General features: G+C 45.3%; 6 protein-coding genes across 7 annotated transcripts; 3 read left to right on the top strand and 3 right to left on the bottom strand.

Annotated features, from left to right (window-relative positions):
- The first annotated feature begins 19 nt into the window (after window positions 1-19).
- Window positions 20-2,378, top strand: LOC125761524 (cleavage and polyadenylation specificity factor 73). The gene has a single exon (XM_049422734.1). It carries the CDS (start codon window positions 178-180, stop codon window positions 2,248-2,250), a length of 2,073 nt encoding a protein of 690 aa, XP_049278691.1. The 5' UTR covers window positions 20-177; the 3' UTR covers window positions 2,251-2,378.
- On the bottom strand, window positions 2,372-7,802 carry LOC125761519 (uncharacterized). Of its 2 annotated transcripts, none has more exons than XM_049422723.1 (3): window positions 7,485-7,802; window positions 6,487-6,985; window positions 2,372-6,422 (listed from the first exon to the last, which is right to left on the bottom strand). In XM_049422723.1, the coding sequence occupies exons 2-3, from the start codon at window positions 6,861-6,863 to the stop codon at window positions 3,401-3,403; spliced, it is 3,399 nt and encodes a 1,132-aa protein (XP_049278680.1). In that variant the 5' UTR covers window positions 6,864-6,985; window positions 7,485-7,802; the 3' UTR covers window positions 2,372-3,400. The 2 variants fall into 2 exon arrangements, with proteins under 2 accessions (XP_049278680.1, XP_049278679.1); XM_049422722.1 differs by lacking the exon at window positions 7,485-7,802 and adding an exon at window positions 7,060-7,079.
- Window positions 7,803-9,097: 1,295 nt separating this feature from the next.
- Window positions 9,098-12,861, top strand: LOC125761520 (gamma-tubulin complex component 5). The gene is made up of 4 exons (XM_049422724.1): window positions 9,098-9,354; window positions 9,422-11,209; window positions 11,272-12,490; window positions 12,569-12,861. The coding sequence occupies exons 1-4, from the start codon at window positions 9,274-9,276 to the stop codon at window positions 12,610-12,612; spliced, it is 3,132 nt and encodes a 1,043-aa protein (XP_049278681.1). The 5' UTR covers window positions 9,098-9,273; the 3' UTR covers window positions 12,613-12,861.
- LOC125761544 (DNA-directed RNA polymerase II subunit Rpb4) lies at window positions 12,526-13,313 on the bottom strand. The gene is made up of 3 exons (XM_049422760.1): window positions 13,120-13,313; window positions 12,877-13,057; window positions 12,526-12,808 (listed from the first exon to the last, which is right to left on the bottom strand). The coding sequence occupies exons 1-3, from the start codon at window positions 13,181-13,183 to the stop codon at window positions 12,634-12,636; spliced, it is 420 nt and encodes a 139-aa protein (XP_049278717.1). The 5' UTR covers window positions 13,184-13,313; the 3' UTR covers window positions 12,526-12,633.
- A 268-nt stretch (window positions 13,314-13,581) lies between these two features.
- LOC125761545 (dynein light chain Tctex-type) lies at window positions 13,582-18,334 on the top strand. The gene is made up of 3 exons (XM_049422761.1): window positions 13,582-13,775; window positions 14,776-14,941; window positions 17,254-18,334. Exons 1-3 carry the CDS (start codon window positions 13,755-13,757, stop codon window positions 17,400-17,402), a joined length of 336 nt encoding a protein of 111 aa, XP_049278718.1. The 5' UTR covers window positions 13,582-13,754; the 3' UTR covers window positions 17,403-18,334.
- On the bottom strand, window positions 14,952-16,463 carry LOC125761536 (trophinin-like). Its single transcript, XM_049422748.1, has 2 exons — window positions 16,116-16,463; window positions 14,952-16,045 (listed from the first exon to the last, which is right to left on the bottom strand). The coding sequence occupies exons 1-2, from the start codon at window positions 16,405-16,407 to the stop codon at window positions 15,096-15,098; spliced, it is 1,242 nt and encodes a 413-aa protein (XP_049278705.1). The 5' UTR covers window positions 16,408-16,463; the 3' UTR covers window positions 14,952-15,095.
- Window positions 18,335-19,643: the final 1,309 nt, after the last annotated feature.

Here is a 19,643-nt window from a genome sequence, read left to right as displayed (position 1 = left end):
GCTGCTCCTACGAGTTTGTTTGACGTTTTCCAACCCGGTGGTGGTACAACAAACTTTACGGCTTACCAATTGTTTACCAAAGCTTTGCAGCTTGTACTGGAGTGCGGAGACAAGATTTAAGCAGTGAAAAGTGTTCAAACGAAACCGTACGGTGTTTAAAACGGGAGCAATACAAAAATGGCACAGAAACGCGCTTCGAACGGAGCACGGTTGTTGAAGGAGGAAAGCGATTTGATGGTCATCCGACCGCTTGGCGCGGGACAGGAAGTGGGCCGATCCTGCATCATGCTGGAGTTCAAGGGTAAAAAGATCATGCTGGACTGCGGTATCCATCCGGGGCTGTCCGGGATGGATGCGCTGCCTTTCGTTGATCTGATCGATGCGGATCAGATAGATTTGCTGTTCATCTCTCACTTCCATCTGGATCATTGCGGCGCATTACCGTGGTTTCTGCAGAAGACCTCGTTCAAGGGAAGATGCTTTATGACGCACGCCACTAAAGCCATCTACCGATGGATGCTGTCCGATTACATCAAGGTGAGCAACATTTCCACCGACCAAATGCTCTATACCGAAGCCGACCTGGAAGCCAGCATGGAGAAAATTGAAACGATCAATTTTCACGAGGAACGTGACATTCTGGGTGTACGCTTCTGGGCTTACAATGCAGGCCATGTGCTTGGCGCTGCTATGTTCATGATCGAAATAGCAGGCATCCGAGTACTGTACACGGGGGACTTTTCTCGCCAGGAAGATCGGCATCTAATGGCGGCAGAAATTCCCGCTATGCGACCGGATGTTCTCATCACCGAGTCGACGTACGGGACGCACATTCACGAGAAGCGAGAGGATCGCGAAAATAGGTTTACTTCGCTGGTGCAGAAAATCGTCACACAAGGCGGCCGGTGTCTGATTCCGGTGTTTGCGCTTGGCAGAGCGCAAGAGCTGCTGCTAATATTGGATGAATATTGGAGCCAAAACCCCGACCTTCAGGAGATTCCAATTTACTATGCTTCGTCGCTGGCGAAGAAATGTATGGCCGTGTACCAAACGTATATCAATGCCATGAACGATAAAATTCGGCGCCAGATTGCCATCAACAATCCCTTCGTGTTTCGGTTCATATCGAATCTGAAGGGGATCGATCACTTTGATGATGTTGGCCCGTGCGTCGTTATGGCTTCGCCCGGTATGATGCAAAGCGGATTGTCACGGGAGCTGTTCGAATCGTGGTGTACGGACCCGAAAAATGGTGTCATCATAGCGGGTTACTGTGTTGAGGGTACACTTGCCAAAACGATTCTCTTTGAGCCGGAAGAAATCACTAGCATGAACGGACAGAAGTTGCCCCTCAACATGTCCGTTGATTACATTTCCTTTTCCGCACACACGGACTATCAGCAGACGAGCGAATTTATTCGCCTCTTACAACCCACCCACGTAGTTCTCGTGCACGGTGAACAGAATGAGATGGGCCGTTTGAAATCTGCGCTGATGCGAGAGTATGAGGCCAACCCGAAAGTACAAATCACGTTCCATAACCCGCGCAACACACAACCGGTGGAGCTTTACTTCCGGGGTGAGAAAACGGCCAAAGTAATGGGCACGTTGGCCGTGGGTGAACCGGCCGACTGCCAGCGATTGAGCGGAGTATTGGTGAAGCGCGAGTTCAAGTACCACCTGTTGGCTCCAACCGATCTCTCCAAGTACACCGACATGAGCATGTCGATCGTCACACAGAAGCAGAGCATTCATTGGCCTGGGTCGCCGGTAGTGCTGAAGCTGCTGCTGGAACGTGCCGGTGGACCTGGATCCGTAGTTGAACACGCGGTCGCCGAGGGAAGCACAGCAACGGCCCGGTTACGGGTATGCGATTGCATCGATCTTACGGCAGACGGCAAAATCGTTACGCTCGAATGGCAAGCAACACCGGTCAATGACATGTACGCGGACATGGTGATGGCATGTCTGCTGCAGTGCGACATCGCGGGGAGCAGCGTCATTGGAACGCGGATGTCTAAGGTGGATGAGAAACATTATCAAGATTGTCTGATCGAAACATTGCAAGAACTGTTCGGGGAGCAGTCGATGGAGAAATTTATCGATTCGGACCGGTTGACAGTGACCGTACGGGGCAAGCGGATCGTGATCAACCTGCAGACGCACGAGGTCGAATGCGACCAGGATGAGCAACTGTACCAAACAGTGTATATGACCGTACGGAAGCTGCGACAAAGCTTATTGTTGTAGACGACAGCTGATAAGTATATGTACTAAGATTAAATGAAATTGTATAAAATGTACTTTACGCGCCACAAATAAAGTTCTCGCCGAAAGGTCTTGAGACACACAATGAAAACACAATGCAAAGTAATTTATATAAATATATATTATATACTATATGTATATATACGGATCGTACGGGGATTGCATTCATCGAATATTGTTTTTTTTCTATTTGCAGTCTGTATAAACAAGGTTGGGGAGGTGGATTAGCATTGTTTGAGGCAAGGATAAGTTGCTAGACGTTCTTCTTTTTTTACACACTAGACAAAAAAAAACAAAACATTTACCCTGCGATCCTCGATCGTTATGGAATAAAAGTTCTAGCGCAACACAGAGCTCTACTTTCTTATCGATCTCGATGAAACGATGTAAAGAAATGCACTTTGCGTATTACCTTGCTGTCTGATAATACTGAAACATAGGCTATACATAGCTGCCACCTTTAGCGGGGGCTATATTGCAATACGATTCTACTGTAAGACCTACACACGCTACAACCCACTGACTCAGTTGTACTTGAAAGTGTAATAAATAACGTACATAGTAAAACAAAATAATACAAAAATAATGCGGTGAAACGTGTTCGCAACGAGACACACTTGCACTAACGCACACAATACCTGTACAAGTACCATAATGCTACATTTTGGTAATATCGCTAAATAAAATCTTTGCCTTGTTTGCCTGCCTAGTGGAGCGATGAGGTTGGCTGTATATCTGGCTTCTTTTGCTTCCAAGCGCTGCCTATGTGTGTATGTGTGTGTGTGTGCGGTTCGTGGCCAAATGTCCCTACCGGTGTGGTCAGTGGTGTAATCGCTAACTTGAAAGTACTAATTTTCACTCATCATTACGAAGCATTCCAGTCTCTTGGTTCAGTGCATGTTCTGCGTTCTTCTAAAGAATCGTACACATGCTTTTTTACTTCTCTGCGAATTGTGTCGATCAATGCCCGAACGGACACGGACCGGGTGTCCAAAACTCGTGCCCTTTGGCCGAATCAAACAGTGGTACAGTGGTGTAAAACATAAAGAAACAATAACTTAAAATCGCTGACCTGTTGACCGTAGCAAACGGCTAGTATTCACTTTCGTTTTTTGTACCCTTCGGCGTACAATCAGGAGAACGGATTGCTACGGCGTTTCAGTGACCCGAACTTCTTCTCCGCTTCTAGCAACATCTTTTCATTACGGATCACCTCGAACGGGGCCATCTTTAGCAGTTTACCGGAACCAACCCCACTCGTCAACCGAGTACCATCGGCTGCTCCTACCGCTTCATCCGCCAGCTCGTCGGAAGGGAAGTCCTCGAAGCTCATGTTGCTGAATCCCATTGCTTTAGAGCTTGTTTTGGTGCTTCCTTTTGGTTGTTTGGCTATTTGGTCGTCTTTTCTGCCCTTTCCGATGCTTGCGACGCCACTTTCCAGAACTGCTTTGCGATAGCCACTAACGTTGGCTTTCATCTTTTGGCCGAGGGTGCTCGTAGGTTCTTCATTGCGCCCGTGACTGGCGCTGGTGCTGCTCTTCTCCTGCAAATGATTATACCTTACCTTTTGCTTTTTGGTCAGAAATCCTTTGGAGGAAACTTTCACAACCGTATCGCTGCTGTTGTCGTCGTAATCGTCCGACTTCAGATTGCGCACGTCGTCATCGTCCTCATCATCTGGGCAGAAATTTACGTAGTTGTTGTCCGGCGAAATAGAGGTAACGCTATGCGAAGGGATCTGGCTAAAGTTTACGTAATTACGCCGTGCGGTCATGTGCTGCTGTCCTGCAACGGCTGAATGCTGATGGAGATGACTGTTCATAGCTGCCTGCTGGTTTTGATTAGAAACTGTCGTGGACATCGATGAACTCAACGGCACATTAGATGGTGGGGCAGGGAGTATCGGTATGGTCGGTACAGTGGCGCTAATGTGAGGGATAATGTGGGTCAATGTTACGCCTCCGGACTCGAGGGTAACTCGTGAGATTAATGATTCCTGAGGTGCATTTGCCATAGGAGCTTTTGGTGATTGAACCAAGGCACCGGCTAACGCTGCTGGTTGTAGCGTGGGAGATGCCACAGCCATTTTTGTTGGCAGCGCCGTCACCGCTCCTGGCGAAAGGGTCGATACTACGGGAACCATCGGTGCGATTGGAAACGGTTCCAATCCGAATAGATCTCGTCGTGCATTAGGGGAAACTTTTTCCCGCTGTGACGATATCGGATCTACGTTCAAATTGAAAAAATCGTCACAGCACACCGAATGCGCGGGTTCGCAGCTTGTTGCAGTCGGTTTGATCGGTGTAGACGTGATGAAATCGTTCGACAGTAGCTCTACCGTTCCACCGGTAGGGCAGTGTTCCGGGATGGAATGGACTTCGGGTAGAAACTTTATACCATTGTTCCGCTTTGGCACGAACGGCTTGCGAAAGGGAGCCATCGCAAACGGATCCAACTCTGCGTCAGCTTCATCGTCTTCCAGGCTGTTTTGCTGTCGTTTAGCGACTATTTCGTCCTCCGGCGTGAATGGGTCCATTAGGATCTCTTCGCCACTTGTGTTGTTCTCGGCGGCCGATTCATAGTCCAGCTCGTCATCCAACAGAAGCGGCTTTTCGCCCTGAATCATGTCTTCCTCGGCGGAATCATCTTCATCGATGACACTGTGCTTCGAATCCAAATGTTCCCGCTTCTTTACCCGTACCCGTGTCACTATTCGGCTCGTGTTGTCCTCGTTGGTGGTCACGCTTTCGCATTCCGCGTGGTAGGCACTTGAACCGCACGTTTTAATGCTCTCGCTAATGCAATCATCGACACTTCCCTCTCCGCCAAACACTCCACGTCCGAACGGTTTTCTGCGAGTCGGTTCTTGCGATGGAACTTTTGCATTGGTCTCATCTCCTTCCGCAAAATCATCATTGGCGCGTAGATCCGATGCCGATCCGATCGAATCATCATCCGAAGCATTGCCGTTTCCCGGTGAATTCGGTACTTCCCGATTGCCAGTCTTTCGCGCTAGGCGGCGGTCAGTGGCCTTGGTTGCTGTTACGCCAGTGACTGATGATTCCTTGCTCGCATGAGCAACTTTGCAGCGTAACTTCTTTACCAGCTGTACGTTTTTCATTTGGCTCTTGTCCACCTTATGGTACACGGCTTGCAATTTTTCTGGAATGTTACTCTCTACGAATTGTTTGAAGCTGTGTTTTTTCGCACTTCCACCACCGGTACTGCCGCTGTTGTGAATATGGCCTATCCCTGCGAGACCACCAGCTCCACTGATTGTACCACCTACGACCGAAGATCCGATGGATTCGGAATAAAACTCTGAATCACTGTCGTCCGACGTAATGTCGTTGGAATTGAGCTTTTCGTACTTGTTGCGATCGTCCAGCGGCAGTTTAATGAAACTAGGTGATCCTTTTTCGCCGCTGCTGATGAGATCGTCTAGCTTCAGATTCTTTGGTCCGAGTACTGTTTTGTCTAAGCCCATGTCCTTGTGGGGGTTACCAATACCAACGACATCGATGCCATTGTTGCATGGTTCCGTTGGTGTGTTTTCTATCAGACTTTCTTTGCCCGTTCCTCCTTGTCCACTTCCCACCGCATACCGCCAGCGGTCACTTATCTTGGAAGCCAACTTCGAAGAGCTACTTTTCTGCTTGAAACGCTTCGGCAAGGTAAACGGTGCGGACCCGAACGGATCTTCTTCGAGCGTCAGTAAATCCTTCCCAGATAAACCTCCGTTCGTCGCAATCATACCGGTAGATAGGGCCTGCGAGAGTGATCCGCGCTGGGAACCCCAGTAGGAAACGCAACGGTCCGATTTCATTTCCTCCGGAGAGGTCACGATGGAGGTTTGGCTACCTTCGAGCCGAAGTTTGTCAAATTCGGCTCCAAATAGTTGGTCTTCGGTGAGCGTTGAGATGGGGCTGAATGGCGAAGGATCTCCGAATGGATTCCACGTGGACGATCCGGACAAAGGAGAGACTAGCGACTTTTCACTGTTTGAGTTGCTTAGCATATGCTGCTGCGAGTGCGACAGCACTGTTGGCCTCGGCCGAATGGAAACCGTGGTGGTGGAGGTCGACATCGGATCTTGCTCGAATGGGGACAGCAGGGCAGCAGCAGGCGATACAGCCGTAGAAGGTACCACGAATCTGCCGAGGAAAAAAGGAACATGCATTAACCGTGTCTTGTATGGTTGGCAGTATGGTTTCTTACTTAAAACTGTTCGAATCTCCCTCTGCCGGGCTTTGTCGAGGTATGGAAGCAGCGAGAAATTTATCGTCAAAGTTGGCCACAAACTTATCACATTCTACGATAGCTGCCGGAATGGGCGAAATGACGTTTTTCGGTGAGGCATTCAATGGGATTGCTGCCAGCGTGAGCCCAATCGAAGGTGTGCCTGTAGTGTGTTGAGTTGGTTTCGGTCTAGATCGCGGTGCTACACTAGTCCCGTGCCCGATGCTCGCCGTCACCGCGGCTATCGTCTGTCTCGAATCGTTCGCCATCGCAGCAGCCGTTTCATACGAGTGATGCTGGTGCGCACCGCTCACATTCACACCAGCGTTATGCTGATTGGTCGTCGACTGGGGCATCTTAAGACACTGCAACGCCGTATCCGATAAGCGAGCTGTCTTGCTTTCGCGTGGTACACTCTTCCTTCACGCTCGGCTCAATCAATCCCCATGGCCATGGTGGTGGTGGTGGTGGTGCTTACCTGTAGAGAAAAGTGGGAAGACGCGTTGCATGCGTGAAATCAGTAACACTGCTGCGTACGGAGCGTGCGAGCACCTAGATACGAGATGAAACGGAGGATGCAATCATAACTGGACTTTTTGTTTACATTGACCGATAAAGCAAAACCCGTTCGGGCTGGTCTGCGTGGGTGCGCAAATAGGGGTGCAACACAACTGTAGAAGATAGCTGGAACAAACACTGATTATCAGGCAGCAGTCTGCTTAGACGATTTCTTTTGCCTATCGCTCACTTTGCATTTGCACCACTATTCGGAAGCATGAGAAATTGCTGGCGCAATGTAAATAACAGCTGCTCTTCTTCCTCTATTCTGCTGTACAGAACATCAGCTACGTCAGCGATAAAAAGCACGCAGAATGATGAAACCTACCTGCGGCAAATTCAATGCCACTAATCGCTAATCTTCCGTTCATTGCAGATTGCTAAGTGCTTGGTAGCTTGTATATGGGCGATTCCCTTACCTATTTGAGTAGATTTTGAGTAGTTTCTTTCCGGATAATGGAAACAATTTACGTAGGGTATGTAACCAACACTAACCAGAAGCGAACCTACACAGCAAAATGCACTGATATTGGCCACTTTTGGTGGAGAATAGGCACGGTGTTTTGTTACGATACACAGGTATTAAGTACAGTTGTTTAGTTACTGATTCATCTTTGGCAAAGAGTTGTTTGAAATAGAATTCCGAGTCACACAAAATTGCACCTCCGATCCGTCTAATGTTGTGAAGTTCTTTCCTTGGCAGTTGCTGTCAAAAGCGAACAAACAGGGCGATGCGAAGACGAAAGCGGCTCGCACCAAACTTTGAAGGCTAGAAGAAAGTGAAAATGCGCATGAAAATACCGTTCGCAGCTGTTTTCGAATTCGACCGAAGGCAAAACAATTTCAAAGGGATTCGATTTCAAATATAACAATTTTTAATTCACAATTTGACAATGTGTATGGTCGCTATCCACTTCTGGTAACGCATCGTCCAGGCTGCAGAAAAACGGAGAAATCATAACGAGGATCCTGTAATCATGTGGTTGCTCTTTTTTCAACTGACCGATAAGCATTTCAAGTTCAGGATCGTTCGGATTTATAACTTCATTCATTATGATAGCGTAGGGTCTAATTCGCATCGGAAACAGTGCAAAATATTGTTTGCTCGATAGTTGAACCTTGGTAGCCCGAATACAGGCGCTAATCAATGGTTGGGCTCGAGAACGGTTCTGCTTTGCTATGTAGGAGAGTATGGCGTAAAAGGATTCACTTATCATAAGGCAACGTGATAGGAATTTAAACTCGTTCGACGACTGCAGCGAGTCATAATCTATGCCATGAATTTTCATCAATTCATCTACGAGAGTGCTAAGGAACTGTGGGTATACCTGTGCGAGGGCTTTTATGAGATTGGGACAATAGAATCGAATCGCGATTTTCCATAATCTGATAAGGAAGTTGGTTAGCGAAACATCCTCTTTAAACGCTTGCACAAACGGCTTCAACAGTTCCAGTTTCTCAAGCAAGGATTGTTCCGGTACTGGTACTATATTAATTTCTCCCATTCCGGCGTCAAGTACGGTGGACAATCGGCTCATAAGTGCTTCACAAGCGCAAGTACTTCCGGACAGTATTTCTGTCCTAATACTTTTCATGATCGCCAAGTCCTTGTCACTGCTGTGGATCATTGGAATAGCTTCACTGGAGGCGCACAGATCATTTAGATTGCCGAACTTTCTGATGGTGTAGGGTACAATGGTCTGAAAGAGCAATTAATGCATTAATGAACCTTCTCAGTGCCAGTCACAGGGCTTAACTTACCAGCTGCGCAAGTGTTTCCGGATCTGTTTCATCCCAAGATTGATCGACGAGTTTGTTCAACCGATCCTTCATCCGCAGTTGATAGTTGGTGTCGTGCAAAATGTTGACTGTAAGTTTATGTTGGATTTTTTGGCAAGAACAAGCGTATGTAAACGGAAACTCCATATTTGAGCAGGCAAACCAACAATTGATCTCTTTGATATCTGTTCTATTTTACTTTGAGTACGCGCAATTCCTGCTTTGAAAACGTACTGTTTAGTTTGACAGCCGCTGTCAAGGACGCTTTGGTTGCAAAGACGCGAAAGAATGTAATCACAACAAAACCGTGAAAACGAGTGGGAAAAACAGTTCGTGTACCTATGATCATTTTCATAATATCGCGTAAGAAAGGGACTAAAATGTTCTATTCAATTTGAACTGTGGAAGTTGGAGTAACAAATCACAAAAATGTCTACCATGCTTGCAGAAGTGCAAGCGCTGGTGCTTCAATATGTACCGGAGTTGATCAAATCTTTAACCGGGTTTGATGTGAGTATTTTCACTAAATTTAGTTGCAAAATCAGTCAATTACCTTCCGCTGTATGTTTGATTACAGGAATCGGAAGAAAACTTTAACATCTGTTATAATTTCACCATGGGTACCATAAGAAATGACCGGTACCTGTCGGTTAATAGCCACGAAATACGGAGAATGATGCAGGCGATTATAGAAAACATGGAAATTTCAAACTTTACCACTGAAGCTGGCCATCTGCGCCGATGCTACGAAGAATTGATCAGTGATCCAACGTGTCTGGATCACTATGTTCATGACATTCACTGGTCGGTGTTGTTGTTTCTTCTAACCGTAGCCTATAATCCGGTTGGAGCACTAAAGGAACGATTACGAACTGGTGAAATTATTCAGCTGTTCGAACCAGAAGCAACGGAAGTGAGTTGTCAGGATAAGGAGCGAGAAGATTTAATTGCGGAGTTGTTGGCAGAAAATCTTCCGCTTGAACCGTACGACGATAAAGAAGGATCGGAGCTGAGCGATTGGAGTGATTTAGAAGAGGTCGCATCGGGAAACTACAACAGTATCGAACAAAAAGAAGTGGAGATAGAATCCATCGAAGTTGGTAACAAATTCGACAGTAGAGCCATTGATCTACTCGAACCGATCGTGTTTAACAAGATTGAACCTCCGAGACAAGAAGAAAGCTACGAAACTTTTAATGAAGGGTTTGCTGGGGAATGGCTGCAGAACAACGTTCAAGAGGCCTGGTGGGACGATCCGCAGTACAAGGTCGAAGTAAACAGCGAACACAGAGGGGCATCGTTTTGTGATTTCTGGACTGAGCGCATCGTAAAAGTGTCTCATGGATTTCTTAAAAGCGACCCCGTCTCGACGGTGTCGGAGTATTCCATGCTAAGGGAAATATTGTGGATGTTTACCAACCCTGTCGATTGTAAGCTCTTCCGCATCGATGACGATCAAATATGGATCAACACAAATGTGTCACTATCCAGCACGACCGAACACGGCATACAAACGTTCCTGTTGAACTTCACCGAATATATGACCATTGCATACCGTTTGCGGAACTTCTGTAGCAGCATTTTGGAACATACGGCGCGAAGCCTTCCTGCTCCACACTCCTTCGAATGCTATGCGGCCGGTGTGAAAAGCTTCATGGACAACATAGAAGCGGTAATGATAGAGCACGAAAAGGAACTTATTAAGCAGGAACCAGGCAAAACGTACACAATCATAAAGCTCTTCCACGATCTAGAACCCGAGCTGTTTGTGCTGAAGAAACTGTACGATATTCATAAATTTTCCGTGCTGGATTGGACCAAGTTCCCCGCACACATTGCCGTGGCGCATTTGCTGTCTGGGCTTTTCCGAAGCGTTAAGCTAAGCGCCAACCTGGAAAAAGGAAACCTTGCCTTTGCATTGCTTCTCGCTGCATTGAAGTGTTACATGAACATGATCGACACCTGGTGGACGGAAGGCAGACTCGACGATTGGCGAGAGGAATTTCTGGTCGAGAAAACATACGCAGAAAATTCATCCACCGGTCTACAGACAGGGTATCAGGCAAGGTTGTTCTCGAAATGCAAGATACGATCATTTTACGTGAGTTCCACCATTTCGGAGGTGATTGAAAATGATCCAATCATTAAACTGTTGCTACATCACTCCTTGGAGGCCGGTTACACGTTAAATATTCTGAATGGTCTGGACAGAATAAGCGACATGCGAAAGGAACAAGGAACGGATGAAAATTTGATCTATGCCAGCTTTCTAGAAACAATCGTAAAAGAGTTGGAAAGATTCCGCACAGAAAATCCCACAGAGAAAAGCTGCGGAACTAGTTCACAAATCGTCGATCAAGAAAAGGTATGCATAAACAAGTCTGTTGCTTTGCAAGTATTTAGCTAATATTTTTTGTTATCTTACAGAAAAATGAAAATGCGCTTATGGAAAATCTTCGAAAACAAATGCGTGAAATTTGTGATGATGATCTTTTACTTGTAGCGTTCAACAGCACACTCCAGTTAGTCGATGAGAGTTGTCGACAGACTGGAACTGCGGAGCCTTCGTCTGTGATCGAGCAATCAACTCGGAAGCTTTCGAACGCTTACACGCTCTATACGATTCTTAACTCGATTTCTACCCTCCAGCTTCCACTTGAGCACGTGTTGTTTAATGCTATTAAAAACCTAATGGAAACGAAGCGCCAGGCAGCAAACCACTATGTGACGTACATCTATAAGGACGAATTTCATGTGATGGATCATCTGAAGAACATTCGTAAGGTACTGTTGCTCGAGGCAAGCGATCTTATGGATTATTTCTACACCGATCTGTTTCGGCGGATTGAAGCAGGTGAAAGTTGGGCCAATCCTTACCTGCTCACGATACAGCTGAACGATATTTTGGCGTCACGGTTTAACGACATGACATCGCTCTTCACTGTCGAGGTAAATCGTACGGCTGGATACAAGCTCGATACGACCGTAGTGCTGATGGCGATCGATGAAATATGCGTGCTGTACAATCCCAGTCACGATTTAAGCAACATGATCAATGACGAAACCATGGCTAGCTACAACAGTGTATTCCGGTTCTTGTTGAAAGTGAAATGGGCCCTTGGTACGCTGGAAATGTTGCGCTTTCCTGAATCTCAGAAAAAACGCCCACCGTACGCTAGCTTCGGGATGCTTGATCTGATACTGAAGCGATTGGCTATGCTTAAATTTTGGATGATATTTTCGGTGCAGTCCATTCATTCTCACTTGATGACGCACGTACTGCAATCGTTTGGCGAACAGCTCGACGAGAAGCTCGATTTGGCCGATAATCTGAGTGAAATGATAGCAGTTCATCAGTCCTACATTGGGACCATATTTGATCATTGCTTCCAGCAGGATGATAGCAAACCCGTTATGGAAGGTGTTATACGGTTGCTTAACTTGGTGCACATTTTGCGCGACGAATGGAACAACACGGTGCTTTACACCGAAATGGACGCACGTGGGGATATAACGGATAACAGCACGTTGGGGGATTTCATTACGAATTCACAGGTCGATGAACTGGAACAAACGTACTGCAAGTGTCATCAGCAGCTGGCAAAACTACTTAGCCGGGAAGCGTACGGAAAGCACAAGCTGCATCGTAAGTATTTAACCACAGAATGAGAAATCTGGAAATTGTTATTTGATGTATCTTTGCATTTCGCTATTCACTTTACAGTTACGGGATTGGCTGATGCATTTAGTTACAATGTGCCCTACTAAGAAACGTAGGATGCTCAAGGATTAGTATTGCAAACTGCGTTTTGTGCCGATGTCGTCCAATATCTGTTGCAGTTCGTCATCCTCAAAGCGACCCTCGAGCGAGGGAATAAGAGCTTTTGCTTCTTCCGGCGAAGCTGGGCAAAGGTTTCCCAGTGCTGCGAGTTCAAACTTGTGAAGTTTTTTCTGCATGAGCAAACTAATGAACAAAAACAACTGCATGAAATAAATGGTTACACTTATGTTCGGTGATATTTGGCCTCTTACCTTCTAACGCTCGCAATGGTTTCCTTGTTGCGAAATTTACGGAATTCGTTCGTGTAGGTGTATGTTTTGTGAAACACTTCGGAAAACTCTTGTTCTTCCTCTGAGGATTCGTTTTGATTCTTTCGATGCTCCAGAAGCATGTGAACTTCACTGATCAGAAGAGTTTCGGCGCTTTCGAATTCTGTAAACAAACGTGTTCAGTGTGTTGTGTTGTGTAGGCGATAACAAAAAAGGAGAATGTACCTTTAGGAAACTGCAAGTCGGCCGCATCCTCTTCCACCATGTCCACCGGATTAAAGCCAGCCATTGTTTAATAAAAACGTTTAATTTCCGGATATTTCAACCGTTGCAAATTGATTACTGCAGCCTTGTACCGCGACAATCGTTTGGAATTAGTGTTCTACCAAAGATGATTTGTTTATGATTTTTTTTCCTGGTCAACGCGAAAATGACAATTTCTATTGTGCAAACAAAACGGGTTTTGTTTCGTAGATTAAGTTCGTTATAGATACCAGGAGGAAGTTATCAGCTTTGATAAAATGATAGGAGTCTTTGATAATATTCTGTAAATCATACATGATAAATATGATAAAATTAACTAGTACGTTGGTGCTCCAAAAACCGTATATAGAAGTTAGTATTGAATTGTCTCATACTAGCAACAATCTGCAGAAAAGAAAACACACAGTATAAACGCATGGTAACGAAGGGCGCACGGAATGCGAAACAAAAGGACTGTCAAAATCGTAGGCAGAAAAGCAAAGAAGCTGTACGGAAAGTTCTAGGAATTAATGTACTTCATCTTTTAGCGGCTTCGGCGTGTTCAAAACAGTGCGTGATTGCGTGAAATTTATATACCTTCACACCACTAAATCGTTATGGAAGACGGCAAGGAAGAGGTAAGTAGAGTACAATTTGCGAATGCAATTCCGGTCACTGCAGTGCCGAAAGATGAAATATTTGCATGGGCAGCCCGTACTGAGCACGATAGCCAGCTGACGTTGAAGAATTCCGTCATTCCGCTGCTTCAAGGTGGTTCAAGTTAGGCCTGGATTTGGTTCTGGGTTGTGGGGCATTTCCTGCTTTATCGGAAGTATGAATAGCATATTTTCAATGTTTACTAGGTTTTAGTATAAGTTTGCACTAAGGAAATCATCATAAGAGGAAAAGCAAATATATTTTTATGTCATTAAATGTAAAATGTTTACAAAGCCCTACTTCGGGAAGCGTTATGTTGTTCGTGGGAGTGATAATCTGGTTCAAAATTAACAACTGAAACGTCTTCATTAAGCATACGGCTTATAAATGGCGTCGTATTAGGGATAAGATGAAAGTTTCCGCGAAGAATGCGTCAACGACACCCTATACAGGGTGCGATGATGCCATTCTTTGCGATTGATCGCACCTGGTCATGCAACGAGTGGCGTTTCGGTATGGCTCGGTGATGGCTTATTTGCCGCGGAAATGTGCGGAAATAGAATCCTAGCGTACGAATAGTAATTTATCTATGGGCAATCTTGTGCAAACAAACATGTGCGAGAAAAAAGTGGAAAATTACTAACATTTTGTTTGTGACCTCGTTCGGAACACGCAGCGGTAGCATTTTATGCTGAGCATTGTATATGTTCACAACCACGCGCATTGATCAAACTTTGGCGCGAAGTAATTCGTGTTAGACGCTGATAGGCCGTGTTGTTTCCTGCAGGAGAGAACTAAAGAGTAAACCCCAAGGAACAAGTAGGGACACGGGAAATAATAACAGTTTCCCCCATGATGAAACTTTTTAGCGCGGATGATTGTCCCATTACACCGATGAACCGTTCGGTCGCAGTTGGTGAATTGATCTAGCCCGTGCATGGTACTACGAAGACTAATTCCAAAATGTTAATTCTTCATCAGCACCAGTTCGTTGTGGACGATGTGAGCAAGATCATTAAGGAGGCAATCGAGACGACGATTGGAGGCAATGCATATCAGCATGACAAAGTCAACACCTGGACCGGATCGGTGGTCGAGAACTGCCTTAGCGTGTTAACAAAACTACAGAAGCCTTACAAATATATAGGTAAGTCGGATTGGGTATAAAAAAACACATTTTGGTTCGACATGGATTCTTTCATTTATTGCTGATTTGTAGTAGTAGTTATCATTTAACGTAAAAATCTCTATTACGTTATGTGTGCGGGCGACGAAGAGCCGGGGGAGTGATGAGTTAATATTTATCCGTTGAAGCCAACACCGAATCGAGCACCAATACCAACTCCACCGTTAAGCGCTCCTCGCGACATCAAACCTCCGGAGAATCCTACTTGGGAACCGATTCTGTTGTTTACGCCAATCTGAGCGTTGGTGCCAACACCGGCGCGTAATCCAACTCTGCCGGCTGCTTGCATTCCAGCTCCGATACCACCGAGAGCGCTACCTAGTCCACCAAGGACGCCAGTAGCTAGATTGGCCGCGCCACCGATGATGCCGGAAGCGAGATTCAGTCCTGATCCAGCAATATTGCCAGCAGCATTAACGGCCGAACCGATTACATTTCCCGCCGTGTTGGCGACTGCACCGACGATGGGACGAATAATGCCGGGTCCACGAAGACCGGCTCCGAGAACAAGACCGGCTCCGGCTCCACCGAAACGTGCGCCAAAACCGATTCCAATTCTGCCGTGTCCATGGTGTCCATATCCTCCACAACCTCCTCCGACGAAGGGAGCAGCGGTGGTGGTAGTGGCACCTGCGACAGTGGTGGTTGCGCCTGCAGCTGTGGTAGCCGCCGCGGTGGTGGTCGTTGTCGTGGATAGGTTGTTGAAAATTTGAGTGAGAATCGACAGTAGGTTGGGATCGGTTGAGGTAATGACTGTCGTTGTTCCATTGATGTTAATCGTTATCGAGATGGAGGTGCTGGCTGTCGTTGTGGATGCAGCGGCAGTAGTAGTCGTCGCGGCTGCCGTAGTTGCTGCCGTGGTGGCCGCAGTAGTAGCGGCTGCAGTGGTGGTGGTAGCGGCGGCCGTGGCGGCAGCAGTCGTGGCGGCGACTGTGGTTGCAGCAGCCGTAGTGGTAGTAGCGGCCGCAGTAGTGGTAGTTGCTGCCACGGTAGTAGTCGTAGCAGATAGAGCTGCGATAATAGCGGCGATCGTGGCTTGATCGGATGAAGCGACAGTTACAATACCTGAGAGCAGATGGAAATCGTTACTGTTAGTTTCCGGTTTTTAAGGCAATTTGTTTTTGTCTGTACTTACTTCCATTGATATTAAAGACAACGGTATTGCCCGTTCCGGCAACCGTGGTGGCTGGTGCAACGGTAGTGGTTGGTGCTGCGGTAGTGGTCGTCGTTGGAGCAACAGTCACCGGCAATGCAGTAGTGGTAGTAGCACCTGCAGCAACCGTTGTGGCCACGGTAACGCCAATGATTGACGATGATCCGAGGACTGTGACTCCGATGCCTCCTATTCCGACCCCGATCTGGGCAAGCGTTGGGCCGGTTAGCAGGCACACGGCGAGCAGGATGGTAGTAAGGAAGTGCTGCTTCATTTCGTCAAATGTCCGTTGAAATGAGTTGCTGATGATAGCCGATGATTCTGAACTGATCGAATATCCTTTGGTTTTATATATGCATGAGCCAAGGGGTTTTCGGAAATAGACAATGAATTGTTTGACTTGTTCTAGCATGGGCGCTTCTTGCGATGAAGACAAGATGAACATGTACCTTGAAAGGATGTTATTGTTCTTATGCAGAAAGTGCGTCAATTGGCACTTGTGTTTGCATTTTTTAGCATAGTGCGAACGATTGTTCTATCATTTATTTCGATCGGATGACCTTACAACACAACTGTTTCGGAGAAGCAACTACATATTTCATTTGGATCGGAAAAAAGCAAACATTTTATACTTTTGTGTATGGATGGATGCTTCGGATTTTCGTATTGGAAAATCATTAAAGGAAACTCCTTTCAGGCTGTTGAACAGTTGCGCTAGTGTTGGTGGGTATGTGTGCGTTAAAGCATAATTTTTTTTGTTGCGAACTGGAACGGATACGATTTTTGTTGAGGATGAATTGGTCGTGCAGACTAAACGGTAGGTAGTAGTTAAGTGCGGAGTGCAAAAGAGACAATATATTAGACATTTTATTGAAATACCGACACACCATAATGTTGCGTGCTGCACGCAACGCATTAATTCTGTTAGCACAGGTTTCTTCTCGTATAGTGTTGGCAGACCTCGTCTTTTTAGATAGATCAAAATCGTGTTGTTGGTGTGACTTTTGCATGTTTGCAACGAACAACCGTTGTAGTGCGTTCAATTAAATGCTACCGTTCAGATTTCAAAAGCTAACTTTGTACCTTATTTTCTTTTTCTTTTCATATACGACACATCTAGTAACGTGCATGATAATGCAGAAGAATGGTGCTGGGTTGCATACAGCGAGTTCTTGCTACTGGAATAACGAAACAGATGGTTCTTGCACAGTGCGCTGGGAAAACAAGACGATGTACTGCATCGTATCGGTGTTTGGACTTTCGATTTAAAATAATGCAGTGAAATGTGGTGAAAGATTAAGGGTATTTGCAAATTTCCAGAACAAACCGTCAATTTAATTGTCCTGTCATTGTCATGTGTTTAAAATATCTTTTTTCCTTCCTTCATTATTACGAATTTTCCACACACGGTTACTTGTGTACTGTAGTATAATTTTTCGGTCCAACCCAATGGATAGTGCGCATTAGTAGGACAACTTTTCCCATGTAAGAAAACGCTTTAACACTTTGTTTGTTGAGTTTATTTATTTTATAGAATATTCTTCCGCAGTAGTTCATTCAACTCGCAGGTGACAATACTTACTAATCGTGTAAGTCTCGTACAGTCCCTTGTTTGATACATTAGCCCTTGAAAAAACAGATGAACACAAAATCAAGCTTTTTACGCTTTTGTTGCTTTTTGGCAGTTTCCTCCTAGAAACCAGTTTCTGGAAAGAGGACAAGATAGTGTGATATTCCGGAAGCAAAAATTGAATTGCAGTGTTAGTCATAGGAAATAGGGTATCGCATTTTCCTACTCACTATTTCGTGCAAGGCTGTGCAGCTGTGTGTGTAGAGAACATGTGAGATGTACTGGGAAATGGAAGAAGACTAGTGAGATAGTTGACAGATTGTTGAAGGCTAAAGCACAACTAAACAAAAAAAAATACATCTACTAATCAGATCTTGCTAACATAATGCGACACAGCAGGTGACGGTTGGAAAGATAATTGGCAAAAGATAGAAGTATAGATTTTTGTGTCCATACAACGAGAAAAGCGAAGATGAGTATCAATTAAGATTATGACAGGTGTATGCTTATACACAAGAAAAACGCATTGTTTTCATTTAGTTAGCCGATAGAAGACGCGATGAATGGTGAATTATGCATGAAGGATTCATAATATACCTAGTAAATAAGAATTGATACAGATAAAAACAAAGTAATACAATAACATGCTGTAATTAACGAAAGAACGTAGCTCATTCTTATCTCACATAGTAAATCAACGTTGTATTTTGTATGTTTAATAATTGAATTCAACTTGAAACGTTTGTTTTACATTCAATAAGTAATGGACAGCACTACATGTATACAATTAAGTTCAAAATGATCACAAACGCAGTTGAATTCACGTCACAATGACGACGCACGGATCAGAGGCGCCAAAACGAGTTCGACGTCAAGTGTGAGCCTCGGCAATCGGGAGCCGCGGCGAATCTGTTTGGTAAGTACCATCTGCTTAACTGAAATAACGAGCAATTCGTGATGGGAATAGTTTTGTTTTTTTTTCAGACTATTTCCGTACTGCCTCAACGGCATCATATGATATGAATTTTTACAGGTGGCCGCGAAATAAATACTATGATTTAAGGAAGTCATCTGGCAGGAAAGTTAAGAACAAATGTAAGGTGTCGTGGTAGGGTTGACGCTTGAAAAGAAACGTTCTCTTTGTTTGGATTTGTGATGTGAACGGATGAAACATTTGTGGTTCGCCCAACGTGTCGTTTATATACATGTTATGAGATCGTTTAACAAGTATTCAAGGGTTGAATCCGTTTCTTTTTCTCTACAAATATAAGTAGTAGATGATTCGTAGCCGTTATATGTGAGGCAGCATTTCACCCGAGGTTATTTTCTTGGGCAAACATTGAGAGTAAATTTGTATCCCTTCTTCGAGCCGTTTCACATAATTAGCCATGAATTTTCATGATCCTTTCCTCACTGTTGGGTCAGTTGGAGGTTTTATTTGATGAGAAAAGGAAAAAAAAATTGAAATTGAAAGATGAAACAGAGTATCATAACGGGAGAACCCAGGACCGTCTAATGGGAGAGAAAAACGCTAGTGGTATCCAGTTGGGAACGTAGCAGCAGCATCTGTTGTATCGAATCCTTTACTCTGTTCGAAAACGGTGTCAGTAAACATGTGCAATAAATAATGCATCATCGGTAACGATATTATCGACGGCAGGGCTATAGCAGCGAAATGCTGCCGGCTAGAACTAGGGAGCAGCAGCCTCAGATTCATTGGCTAGGCGATTTACGGTGCAGCTAAGTAGGCAACCGAAACGATGTAGAAACAGGATACACGATGATGACGTTTAATGCGGGTTAACATGCCACATGTTGGGGAAATGTCCGGAAGCAATATAAAGGGGTGTGCCTATTCAGTTCATAGTGGACTGCTTTTTCATAGTCGTCTGTGTGACGATGGAAGTGGGATGGCACAGCAGCGGTATGTTTCAGTACGC

This window comes from Anopheles funestus, chromosome 2RL (genome assembly GCF_943734845.2).
Source record: "Anopheles funestus chromosome 2RL, idAnoFuneDA-416_04, whole genome shotgun sequence".
Lineage (NCBI taxonomy): Eukaryota > Metazoa > Arthropoda > Insecta > Diptera > Culicidae > Anopheles > Anopheles funestus.
The sequence above is the reverse complement of the archived record's forward strand: the minus strand, read 5'-3'. Positions and strand labels throughout refer to the sequence as shown.